Source organism: Malaya genurostris, chromosome 2 (genome assembly GCF_030247185.1).
Source record: "Malaya genurostris strain Urasoe2022 chromosome 2, Malgen_1.1, whole genome shotgun sequence".
Classification (NCBI taxonomy): domain Eukaryota; kingdom Metazoa; phylum Arthropoda; class Insecta; order Diptera; family Culicidae; genus Malaya; species Malaya genurostris.
Window position 1 is genome coordinate 9,762,852 of NC_080571.1, and position 12,959 is coordinate 9,775,810.

Sequence of the window (12,959 nt, forward strand, 5' to 3'; positions counted from 1 at the left end):
GGTACAAAACTAGAATGTCTATGTTTGGTTAAGAGTGTACTTTACCATACAACTACATTCTTAACCAAACATATATAGTCTCAGTTAAAAGGCAATATGTGCGAAAGTTTCAATTTTGTTCTCGATCAATTCATTAGAACGGACTCAATAGCCAAATACTATTCAGATTTAGGTTAGTTATAACACAAAATTTTAGATTTTATTTATTAGACAAACAGATCCTTTCACCTGATTGCGCGAAAATTAACCACAGGATTGGCACATTGTCGCAAAGCTGATTTACCGGTAGCGACACCTGCCAATGAAAAATAGAACGAAGAAAAGGAGGATTCTTTCGGAAATTTTCATATCGGCAGTAGTATTTTTATCGTTTATTCAACAGTACAAATAGATATCAGTAAAAAAAGTATACTCGGAGTAGAAGAAAATCCATTTCAAAGTGATTACTACTATTTTTTTTAGTGTAAACTACGATTAAACATGGAAAATCTTCAGAAATGTGTGAAATTGGGTAATGTTAGGTTTTTTCGGATCAACATTTTTTTAAACAGAAACCAGTGTAATGTTGATTTCTCGAGTACTAGAATGTATAGCGATCGAGTACTATTTATTTTGGATACTTTATTTGTTATTTCCAAGCATTTGAAAAATGATATCAAACCAAGTTTAATGCTCTATTCTGAATAAACGGTAGATTTCACACAAGGAATAAGATCAACATTACCACCTCAGAGTAAAAACTTTTTCTTCAACTTGTACTATGATTTTCAAATGAATTAGCCCGTTTTCATAAGAAATCGTTGAAAATGTGGAGTAATTAGAAATTTTCCTACCGATTTGACAGCTCTTACTGAAAGAATCATCTCTAAACAAGCAGCGCCTCTACATTTCAGTTTTGCGACAATATGCCAATAGTAGGATATACTGCAAAAATAATTTTGCTCGCTTGTTACGAAAAGTAGACTATGACTTGCCAATCCATCGCAGAAACTGTAGTTTTCCGTTTTAACATTTTCTATTTTAATACTAAACGTCGTTTACAATGCGATTGAAGATTCTCATATTATCAACTGAATGTTTATTGCTATTGTTACTTTCAACAAGTAGCCTGATACATATCTGTTACTTAGAAGATTCAGTGGTAGCCGTCAACAGATGATTAGCAATCGAATTAGCATATGTGTGACGAGAACGCTTCGAGACAAAGAGAAGCTAAATTTGGTAGCCGTATCCGAATTCATCATTTATATTGAATCCATTAGTGGAGTTGAGATCTGGTATCTCTATTCAATAGATTGACACAGAGAATAAGATAAAAATTAGTGCCTTAACAACAATTGTCTGTTGCTGTTATTAACTATGCTATAGAAAAGGGAGAAGATCACTGAGATCTGTTGGAAACCTTTCACTGTAAAAACCCACAATATTTGATATAATAAAAACACCTTAAAAGCGGAATTCAAACAAAAATGAGATTTATCCGAAACTCGGCTATTTTTATGGGAGAAATTGGATCCCGATTTGTAAAATATTTGAAAAACAATCATTTGAAAACAAATTAAGAATTCTCATTAATGCGAAGGAAACCGTTCCTTGGTAGAAGACAGCCGAAAGGAATACGTTCATTTCATTCATCAGCTCCGATTTGGCACATCTGTAGTAAAACAAACCACTTCAAACACGTTTGAGTAGGTCGACATTTGCTTGTTATTTTGTGTCGATTCCGTTGTGTCTACACTTCGAGTGCGTGTCAGAAGATCGCTTCCGTTCGTTAGGATTAGATTTTCGGGTACAGAAGAAAGCGTCCCTGTTTTCCCCTTGCTAATCCTGCGATAGAGTAAATCCCCCTTATCGTATCATTCGCACGAACGCGTCGTGGCGATGACTCACTACTTAGTATTCACTTTAGCCCTTTTTTTTCCTCTGGTGGTAGAATGAAACTTTCACTAGGACACCTTATCGCACTGACCCAGAAAATAGAACAAAATTTGGCGCGCTGATTCACAGTTTCAACTCTTTTTCTACTACACTGCTTCGGTAGTTTGTTTCTAGTTGCACTTCACAATCACGGCATCTGTTTGTTCCGTCCTTGCACCGAATGACATTTCTGCTTTGTCGATGTACACAAAAATCACTTATGACCAGTTTGTTTTGCAACATGGGCGGACACCCAGGCATGTACTTTAATCCCGAATCTTGAAAGAACGGAATTCCTGCACGGACTAACTGGGCGATGAGATTTGCAACTAACGAACGTCTAGGGCGAGCTAATTTTTGGCACGATAATCCGAAATTATTTATAATCTTCCCAGAGCTTCACATCACACTGCACAATATACGCGTTTGTTGACTTCTTTTCCCTCTTAAAAATGCCAATGGGTGGTTGGTGGTGGTGATGTTTCCGTGCGAGATGATGATGCTGTGCTGGTGTGTGGTGATATTTCTCGTTCCTGTATGCTAACGGACTAAGAACTACCATGCGCATGCTCCGTGGATGCTGCCATGGCCGAACCGTGCCATATTCATATTCAGCAAAACCGATCCAAATAATCACGGTAATCCGGAGAGTGCAATTGAAAGATTAGTTGCAAACTTAAAAACACGGTTCGTAACACAATTCAAAACGATACAATAGCGAAAACTAAAGCCAAACGGTTTGGAACAAAAAAATCAAAGCACGACGGCAATCAAACGACTACACGATCCACGCGGCGGAAGTCTCAGTACAATACTGACTGACAAGAGCTCGAGCCGTTGGAAGGGAGAATATTCTGTTGCTGTTCTCGTTTTGGGTTCTCTCCGTATGTTTCACGTGCAGAGCCGTTTTGCTTTTGTGTGTGGCGCTTCTGGCGGCGCGGCAAAATTTCTGTGTACATCTCTAAAATGCAAGTGATCCGATCCAAGTAGGCATGCCACATCACAGCACACTTGCATTGGGTGCAGCCAGTTACAATTCAAACGAACAAAATACACAGCTGTGCAGTTCGAGCAAGAGAGATGAGCAAGCTGCGAATGGCGATAGGCGTGCAACATATGTGTGAGCATTTCATGCTTGGTCTCTCTCTCTCATTGATTCTGTTTTGAATGGTAAAAACAGTGCCGAAGGGTCTGCCGATGTACTGTTGGTAACGAATTCGCATTCTATACTTTATTTTGAATTCGAATTCGCATTCCATACTTTATTTTGATTGAAATTCAAAGCGAGATTTAGGATGTGAACCATTTCGCGGTTAATTTTAACTTTTGGGTAAAATCTGACACTCGAGCGGTTAATTTCATGTCAAAAATAACCCTGCTCGAGAGCATGGTTATTTTCCGACACTGAAAAAAAATCTTGCAATGAAATTTCTAATATTAATTCTTTAGTTGAAATTATTTCCAGTGGAAAATAAACTCAAATAACTTTCCGTCCGTCAAAATTTGAAATGAGCCGCAGTTTTAGTTGAACTGAACTACTCGACACAAAATAACCGCTCAAGTGTCAGATTTTACCCAAAAGTTTAAATTAATTGCGAAATGGTTCACAGCCTTAGTACAGCTTGATACATATTCAACAGTTGGCGCAAGATTGTTTATATAAAAAAAAAATTAGCACAAATATGCAAAGTCATAAACAATTATAGAATGTTTATTTATGAAAATTTCAAACAGTTTCCAACAGTATGCAAAGTTCGTCTAGTCATCAACAAAAAACCCTTCTTAATCACCTAGTGATATGTTAATGCTTTTCTCTTTCTTAGAAATAGTCTCATGATTATTTTTATCTTTTTACAAAATAATTTCTGACCCAAATTTTGGCTCATTTTTTATTTTTTACCCAATTTAATTCCCAGAAAGTCGATTTTTTCAAAATATTTTTTTTCGAGATAACGTTTCATGCAATTTTAAGATTTTTGGCTTCAAAAAAATTTTTCGATTTCGGAAATTTCCCTATGGTACATTTTAAAGATCGAAAATTTTCAAACTTTAACCGGTGGGCAGCACCTCTTACCCATGTCCGATTTAGCTCAAATTTTGCATGAGGACTTCTTTCGAGATGCTTAAACTTTTGAGCACTAGAGCTTTCCGAAATTAGAGGTGATCCCAAAATATTGGCACCCTTATATATATACACACGCGTTCCTAAAGCGTCACTTATACCATTATATCTCCGGATCCAGAAATCACAGCCATTTGATCTTTGAACTTTATCGATGGCCCGACAGTAACTTTCAAACGAGCTTAAGTTTGTTAAAATCGGTTCAGCCATCTCTGAGAAAATTGAGCGGTAAAAATATCTTCGAAAAGTGCACACACACACGCAGACATTTTCCGATCTCGTCGAACTGAGTGGAATGGTATATAACACTATGGGTCTCCGAGGCTCGGTTCGAAAGTCGGGTTTTCCAGCAATTTCTAATACCTTTCTAAGTTATAGAGAAAGGCAAAAAAATGAAACAGATTTGAGAGCAATTCTATTTCTCTATGTTACTTTCTCTTTCGGTTATTAAGGAATAGTCCTGAAATTTTTCGATAATTTCTTGAATGTAGTTTAAAAGATGATAGTTTTAGTTAGTATTCTCTGAAAAATAGTTAGAAAGAAGGATTGATAAGAGTACCGCAATAATCGCAAGAGAAAGTAAACAAAGAGAATCTGTCATTTGCACTTAGGTCGTAAGGAAAATTCTATTCAGAATTACTCTTAAAACTGTTTTTTTTATTTAGTCACTAAACAAACTCATTTTGGTACCGGTTCTTAATTTCGGGTTTCGGAAACACCGCAAGTTGTGGCCAAAAGACTCGATAATGGAGTTTACATTCAGATTTATATGAAAGATTCATATTATTATATATTGAATTTCAGTCGGATCCAACTTCAGGTTATATAACTACAGGGTGATATGAACAAAAAAAATTGGGTAGACCGGTTTTCATAAACTAATGTTGTTTTACATTGAATCCACAAAAAAGGTGCATCAACAGGTGTACTGTATTTAATTGATTTGCACCGCATTAAAAAGTGCACTTACGGACAATTCGCAGGCTATTTTGCACCATTTTGCTTTTCCGACTAGCAGCAAATTTCACCGCAAAATGAAATCAATGAAAACGACATAAAACGCAAATGAATGGACTGGCGATTTCACAGAACGGTATTTTATTTTATCCAAATATAACTTCCGGTTTCTTAGTTTTGGTGGATTACAAAAAAAAAATTTAATTTACTTTCAGTATCATTTATAGAGATGAGATGAAGCAGCTGTTATTTTTATGTTCCAGGCAATTTTCCTGGATTATATTTTGCAGCTCCTCGTAAATGTTATGCTTTTTATCTTGTTTTTTATCAACATAAATCTCATTCATCAGTTTTCATCCACCTAGTGGTGTAATGATGCCTCATATTACTTATACTTTCAAAAACACTAGAAGATACTGTCAAGGTTTTTTTTTCAAACTTGAATAAAATCAAAAAATGTCTTTGAGTATAAACTACTATAACTTTGTAAACAGTTATGTCAAATTAATATAGATTTATGTGGCAACCCTTCACGCTATACAAAATTGAACAAAGCACGCTTGCGCATGGGGTGGTGTTTTCTTCTTCCGTACCAGCACGTACCGATGCGTACCGGTTTTGCATCATTTTGTATGACAGTTTGAAAATTTCGGAACCGGAAGTCGGATCTAGATGAAATTGCACAGTATCTTTTAAGACAACGAGAGCTTTAATTTGAAGTTTTAAAGTGAGTTCCGTTTCAGGAGCTTTTCTTCACTGTTACCGGTTCGTTCGGAAGTGGAAACCGAACCCAAAGTAGATTTATATATTCACTAACTAACAAGGTCTATCAACTAGATGAATTTACTAGTAAGTTTTATAAAAATTTGAACCTGGATTTTTTTTTAAATTTCAAGACCTTTTATTTGCATCTTAGTTTGTAAATATCGGTTAATAAATTTCCGAGAAAATTGAGTGCGCATTTTCTCATAGATTTGCACATACAGGGTCCACCATGTAACTTTTTTTTCAAACATGCAATAAAACACAAACTGCCTGGCTGGCCTTGCAGTACGCCATACGGCGGCTCGGCTGGCCTTGCAGTACGCCATACGGTCGGCCCAGTTTTTTTAGTACATTTTCGATTGTGTTAAACTTTATTTCAGCTATGACTGCACGAATGTTGTCCTTCAAGACTTGAATTGTCTCTGGCTTGTCCACATAACACTTATCTTCGACAGCCGCCCAAAGATAATAGTCTAACGGCATCAAATCACAACTCCGAGGCGGCCAAACGACATCCGAATTTCGACTGGTAATTCGATCTTCAAAGACTGTGCGCAGAAGATCGATCGTAGCGTTGGCTGTGTGGCACGGAGCGCCTTTTTGTTGGAATCGAAGGGTGTCCAAGTCTTCCTCTTCAAGTAACGGGAAGAACCAATCGCTAACAGATCGGCTGAAAAGTTCGTATCGATTCTATGAGAGGGCGCCACTAGAATTAAATCCATACCATTTTCAGTTAGTACCAACCTTCAAAAGATACGTGTATAAATTTGACAGCTGTCAGATTATTACTTTGTGAGATATTGAATTTTGAGTGAAGCTACTTTTGTTATTGTGAAAAAAATGGAAAAAAAGGAATTTCGTGTGTTGATGAAACACTACTTTTTGATGAAACAAAGTGCCGCCGATACCAAAAAATGGCTTGATGAGTGTTATCCAGACTCTGCACCGGGCGAAGCAAGAATTCGTAAGTGGTTTGCAAAATTTCGTACTGGTCATATGAGCACCGAAGACGATGAACGCAGTTGACGTCCAAAAGAGGCTGTTACCGATGAAAACGTGAAAAAAATCCACAAAATGATTTTCAATGACCGTAAAGTGAAGTTGATCGAGATAGCTGACACCCTAAAGATATCAAAGAAACGTGTTGGACATATTATTCATGAATATTTAGATATGAGAAAGCTTTGTGCAAAATGGGTGCCGCGTGAGCTCACAATCACAATGTCGCAAGTCGATGAAAACCATGCTGAAATTGAACGAATTGGGCTTCGAATTGCTCCCTCATCCACCGTATTCTCCAGATTTGGCCCCCAGTGACTTTTTCCTGTTCTCAGACCTCAAGAGAATGCTCGCTGGTAAAAAATTTAGAAGCAATGAAGAGGTAATCGCTGAAACTAAGGCCTATTTTGAGGCAAAGGACAAATCGTACTACAAAAATGGTATCGAAAAGTTGGAAGATCGCTATAATCGCTGTATCTCCTTTAATGGCAATTATGTTGAATAATAAAAACGAATTTTGGCAAAAAAATGTGTGTTTCTATTAAACGATACGAACTTTTCAGCCGAACTGTTAATCATGGCGCAGTAGCACTCGCTATCGTGGCGGCGGCCTCAAAAAACAAAAATGGCCCAATGATGCCGCCAGACCAAAATCCGCACAAAACCGTCACTCTCTGAGGATGCATCGACTTCTCCATGATGACGTGCGGGTTTTCCGTCCCCCAGATGCGACAATTTTGCTTATTAACATACCCGCCGAGATGAAAATGTGCCTCATCCGAGAAAATGATTTTTTGGCAAATTCAAAGTGGCAAATTACCATGATTTTCAAAGTAAAACTGCACTATTTTCACGCGTTCCTCAAGCGTATACACAACAATTTTCGTTCAGCAGAAGGATAAAACTAAGTTTCTGTCAAATCAGAAGTGATATTAAAGTTACCAATGTCGAAATAACCGCTAGTTTAAAAAAATGTTAGATGACGGACCCTGTATTGCCTTGTAATTCCGGAACCGGATAAAATAAAATAAAAGATGATAAAATTGCTAGCTATGGGAACACCTTTGGTTCAGAAAATTTGTGAAAATCGTTTCAGCCATCTCTGAGAAAATCGAGTGACATACATTTTGTGATCTCGTCGAACTGAGTCGAATGGTATATGGTACTCGGCCTCCGTTCAAAATGCGGTTTTCACAACCATAGATGGTTAAAATCCGTTCATTTTAAACAGAGATATCCAGTGTTGGTGATTGCCGAAAATTTGACAGAAGCTGCTATATTGCTATCTATATTGTATACAACATTTTCAATCCGGTAGAAGATGCTATAAGAACTCGAGTCTCTCAATGCATGAACCGCGAGAGAATTTTTCTACATTTCTTCGCTCCACTTTATACTCTGAAACGGCCCTTGAAAAAAAATACAGTCTGATAATGATCGTTGCTGTGTGGAATTTCCCAAGAGAGGATCGCAAGTTGACAATTATCGCAGAAAATCGAATCGATGATTCGACTTGATGATTCTCATACTAGGTTGCAATATTCCAAAACCCTTGTGTGGAGCATTCACAGATATTTTCATAGACACAACTTATACAAAGGTTATATGCACATAGTTAGAATAAGCGGCAATAGTAAAATGATTCTATCGCAATTATCCACTGCCCATACAGAATCGGATCGCGAAACGAGAATAAGCGACCGTTTGTTGCTTCAGAGAGGATCTCCACAGCAGCGTGCTAACCTTTGATTCTCAGAAATGTCATCGAGAGAAATTCACTCTCGCACTGGTGTCTATTCTATGTTAAATGAGCCATGCCGGGTGTTTGTTGTTGCGATGTTTTCCATTTCTCTTTGATGGCACTGATTCAATCGTGTGAAGAGTGAAGATTGAACGTTCTTTAATACGATAAAAGCCATCCTTGGAGATATCAATATTTTTGTGCAGCCGATTTCTCCACCATATCTCATATGGGGGGTTTTGAACAAAACGCGATGAAATGACGCTTGGAATTAAAGTTGGACACAATTTTCAATACAATAGTTTCTGGGTAATTAAAAGATTGAATACAGTAATCTTCAGCATGAAAGTATTTAGGATCGATTTTTTTAGTACGGTTTCTTTTTATCAACTTGTTTGTTCGATTGTGACGTGTTATTTCTTACATTGTAAATTCTACATTATCTTCGAATTGAAAGTGATAACCCACACACTTTTTTAAATAAATCGACTGTAACTGTCTTAAACTAAAACCACCGGAAAAACAAAACTTTCATATCACTCTAATAGATTCAAGAAAATATGTATATATATTTAAATGGTCATGTTTATTTTCATAAATATTTCGTCCTATTTATTTTAATAAAGCATTCGATTATCATTTTCTCTAGTCACAAAAACAAAATATGTTATGTACTTAGATTTCACGCGTTAATAGCTGTCCAAAAGCCATAAATTGTGAAAATCCGTCCATTTTTAACGGAGAATTTTACATAAGCGACTTTTTCCCCTATTCCAGCAGTAAGAGTTGCGAGCGGTTCATTTTTGGCAACATAATCGTTCGAAAATGACATATGCATCAGAAAGATGACAGTACTTCTTACACCCATATATCATTCGAATTAGCTCGTCGAGATCAGCTAATGTGTGTGTGACAAATAAATTCACTCAATTTTCTTGAAGATGGTCTAACCGATTTCTAAAAACTTTCATATTCATATAAAAGGTCCTGCTCCCATACCAAGTTCGTCAACTTCATTTCGATCCGAATTCTGGTTCCGGAGCTAGAGAAATAGATAATGATATGAGTAGAAAATGAAAAATAATGTCACTTATTTTTCTCGTAACTGGGTTGAACCGATACACTCAATCTAAGATTCAAATGAAAGGTTTTAAGATCCCATAAGCAGTGCCATGTATTGAATGTCAGAGAGCCGGTATGTCAAACCCTAAATTCTCTCAATATTTCACTCGTCAGGACGCTTATTGACTGCCGGTGCAATTGATATTTTCATTTCTCCTGTCACAGCTTGAATACGATGTGACTAAATAATAATCCAACAGCGTAAATATTGAAATATATCTATTTACTCCTATAAACTTCATGTCTCTGTTTTTTTTACTTCAAAAGGGTATAGAAAAATGAGAGAAAAAACAGAAAGAGTCGCTGATTGAGTATACTTCTACTTGGACATAGAACTATCCAGTATCTCATTTGACAGTTCCCTTTACGGTACAGATTACAGTTACAGTTACAGTTGACGAGTCAGCCTGTCAAGGTAATTTGATGTGACTGACAAATTGCAACTCTGTCTAGAAGAACTTCCTGTTTTTTTATTTAAATCTGATCCAACTTCCGGTTTCGAAGATACAGGGTGATAAGTATAAAAATGGATTTCACATAAATTAAACGGGTTTATCGTGCTAGCAGATTGTGACAGTCGATGACCAAATAATCTTACCGGTGTTTGATTTTAGATCCCGTAAGTTACCCAAACATTTTAATTGGATTGTACTATAATTTCTTTAAGATGGCTACATTGATTTTCAAAAATGTATAATCAAATTGAAATTGTTTACAATCCCTAAGGGCATGTTCAGTAGTGTTCTAGTTCTAGATGCATAATTTATGTTAGTTACAAAATTTAAATCGGGATTTTATAACAAGAAAAACTGGCAGCCCCAGCAGTGTTTTACTTGTGTTCCAAATATAAGCGGCCCTTACACGAGAATTATTTTTGTTATTTTTAATGATGACTAAGTAATGATGTATTTCAAATTTGATAGAAATCTCGTTATTCCTGAACCATACACGTTCATTAAAATGATATTATTTTTTAGTAATGACATTTTTAATGACTCGTGTAAGGGCCGCTATACAAAAAATAAAACGGCATCGTAGACCAGTTTTAAATTTGACAGAAAAACTGGTCGAATAAATAAAACTGGAACGGCTTGCTGGGGATACGTTTGTTCCAGTTTCTGTTCTATTATAGATCTTCCATATAGAGCTTCTAGCAGCTGAATTTGTACTCCGGCTACACAGATTTCCGAATTCTGGTTCCGATAGGTTCGTTTCGTTTCTCAATGAAGGCTAAAACGAATTTCAGATTCATCAGATTCCGACTTCCGAACCTGGAATTACAAGGTGATGAGATTTTTTAAAAATTCAAACCGTCATAGAAGATTCTGACAAATTCCTAAAATGATTTCTTTCTAGTTTTTCTTTGTTCATTTTACAAAAGTTTCTCTAATCTTTGTCTTAGAAAATGCATCAATGTTGCAACCATCTGTTGCCGTTTCATCGCAACGCATCGTCTATGATTGCCTGTAGAATATGAGCATCAACCATTCATTCAATAGCAGTAGTAGCAGCTGTTAGCAGCAAATCTATGGAACGCCTGGCAGCCACAGCGGCGATAGAAAAGAGATGAAAACAGGAAACGCATCCTTCCGAACGCAGGTAGCAGATATAACAAAAGCAGAATACGTCCTTCATAGCACGGCTGAGATATTTAATTTCATCAACACGTGTCGATCATGTGCACTATTTTTATTCTGGTTTTATACAGATGTTCAAAATAGGACAAAATACGGAAAAAATTAACATTTCAAGCGATGGTGATAGTAGGCCATGAGATTATGCGTCAATTTCGACAAATCGGATTCTATTTACAAAACAAGATGCCGATCAGTGTTCAAGCGGAAAAAGCCTAAACATGAAAACAATTCTCGCAACCGATTATGTCTTCCACGGTAATGTGTGTCATCTGTGAGACTGTGCTGAAATATAACCGCGAGGATACGGGTAATTTGATCCAGCATTTGCGCGATAATCATCGTCATGGAAGAAGCATGAAAAGCACACGATCTAAACATGTAGAAAATCCACCAGTAGAATCATCGGACGAAATAATTCTCGAGATGGAGTCTCTACCAGTGATGGTCGAATCTGAGGGACATTTCAGTCACGACCACCAGAGCTGTACCGTGAAAGATGTTATAGAAAAGGCAATCAGATCTACCGAATCTGCTGTGAGTGATAACATCGAGTCGATCTCTTCAGACTCGGATGAATTTGAGATTTCTTCATCTGCAAGCACAAGCAGAGATAATCTGCAGGAAAAATTAATACGAGAAACATCCAACTATGGTCGACGGAAAGTTATGTATGAAAGAAGGTATCGTCCTCGAAGGCCTATTCGAACCTGCCGGCGAGTACTGTATCGAACGACGGTAGAAAATTGGCGCCCCGGAGGCCTGAGAATCACCTGCCCGGTCTGCGGAAAAAGTCGTATACCGGTGATACGATGTCGTCGTGAACGAGAAACTAATTCTTCAATTTGGGCTTCCTTTCTGTCTTGTTGCTGGCCATTTTGCTGTTTACCCTGTTGCTTTCCAAAACCGAAACGAGAATTCTTGCACTGTTCAGCGTGCGAAGCCTATTTGGCTAAGTACGATTACGAAGCGGATTGCATACAGCCAAATTTCAAACTGTTTGAAGGAGGCTAACAGCTACTTAAAATTTAGTTTTAAGAGAATCGTTTTAATATATTTTTTAAGCAGTTCATTGTATTAAAAAAATAGACTCTAGTAATACTCACGTGCTTCCAGAAAAACTAGCTAAACTTTCACGTATTTGGCTGATTTGACTTTCATCCAATGTTTGGTTTGATTCCGGAGGATTCAGGGCACTCATTATTCGTAGCTATTAATTATGCTAGCACAGTGGATTTTAGATTGTATGTATTACACGAAAAAAGTTATGGCGACACTTGCACTTGATTCACTAACGTTCTGCAAAGGAACGAAACCACTCGACAGCAACCACTGCACTACGTTGTCTTTGCTTTTAAAATAAAACAACGCACTAAACTTGGCACCAAATCTGTTATAAATTTACGAAATAACCGACAGAAATGTTACAAACACCTACGAAAAAAACGAAAAAAGCATGCACTTGACTAAAGAAACGACACGCAAAACCGCCGATCGACTGAACGCAAGGAAAAGAGCGTTATTTTTATGTTTATGTTTTCATTCAAACCACGAGCTGTCGTATCGAAGTGACTTTTTGCGCCGTTCTGTACGCACACATTCGAAGAGAGGAAAGGAACGAGTTGAAACTACTGGAATGAAATGAGAAACGGAGCACGGGAAAGTGAGTTTCGAGGGGTCAGATAATCTCCCTTATTCTGAA

General features: G+C 37.1%; 2 protein-coding genes across 7 annotated transcripts in view; one reads left to right on the forward strand and one right to left on the reverse strand.

Moving 5' to 3' along the window:
- The window catches only part of LOC131432947 (centrosomin), a 66,579-nt gene extending 53,855 nt beyond the window's left edge, over positions 1-12,724 (reverse strand). For 2 of the 6 annotated variants that reach the window (XM_058599596.1, XM_058599594.1), the window contains exon 1: positions 1,891-2,737. Coding sequence is in view for 2 of the 6 variants with exons in the window: in XM_058599593.1 (XP_058455576.1) it covers positions 12,364-12,458 (95 nt within the window). In the remaining 4 variants the exon portion in view is untranslated. Of the gene's footprint in view, positions 1-1,890; positions 2,738-12,363 lie in introns of those variants that run through there. The other 4 variants (XM_058599593.1, XM_058599598.1, XM_058599597.1 and 1 more) reach the window with 4 other exon arrangements.
- LOC131432949 (uncharacterized) lies at positions 11,434-12,316 on the forward strand. The gene has a single exon (XM_058599599.1). The coding sequence runs from the start codon at positions 11,504-11,506 to the stop codon at positions 12,269-12,271; it is 768 nt and encodes a 255-aa protein (XP_058455582.1). The 5' UTR covers positions 11,434-11,503; the 3' UTR covers positions 12,272-12,316.
- Positions 12,725-12,959: the final 235 nt, after the last annotated feature.

Excerpts from the sequence above, each read along its gene's own strand:
- LOC131432949 (XM_058599599.1), top strand. The coding sequence starts at position 11,504 with ATGTCTTCCACGGTAATGTGTGTCATCTGTGAGACTGTGCTGAAATAT.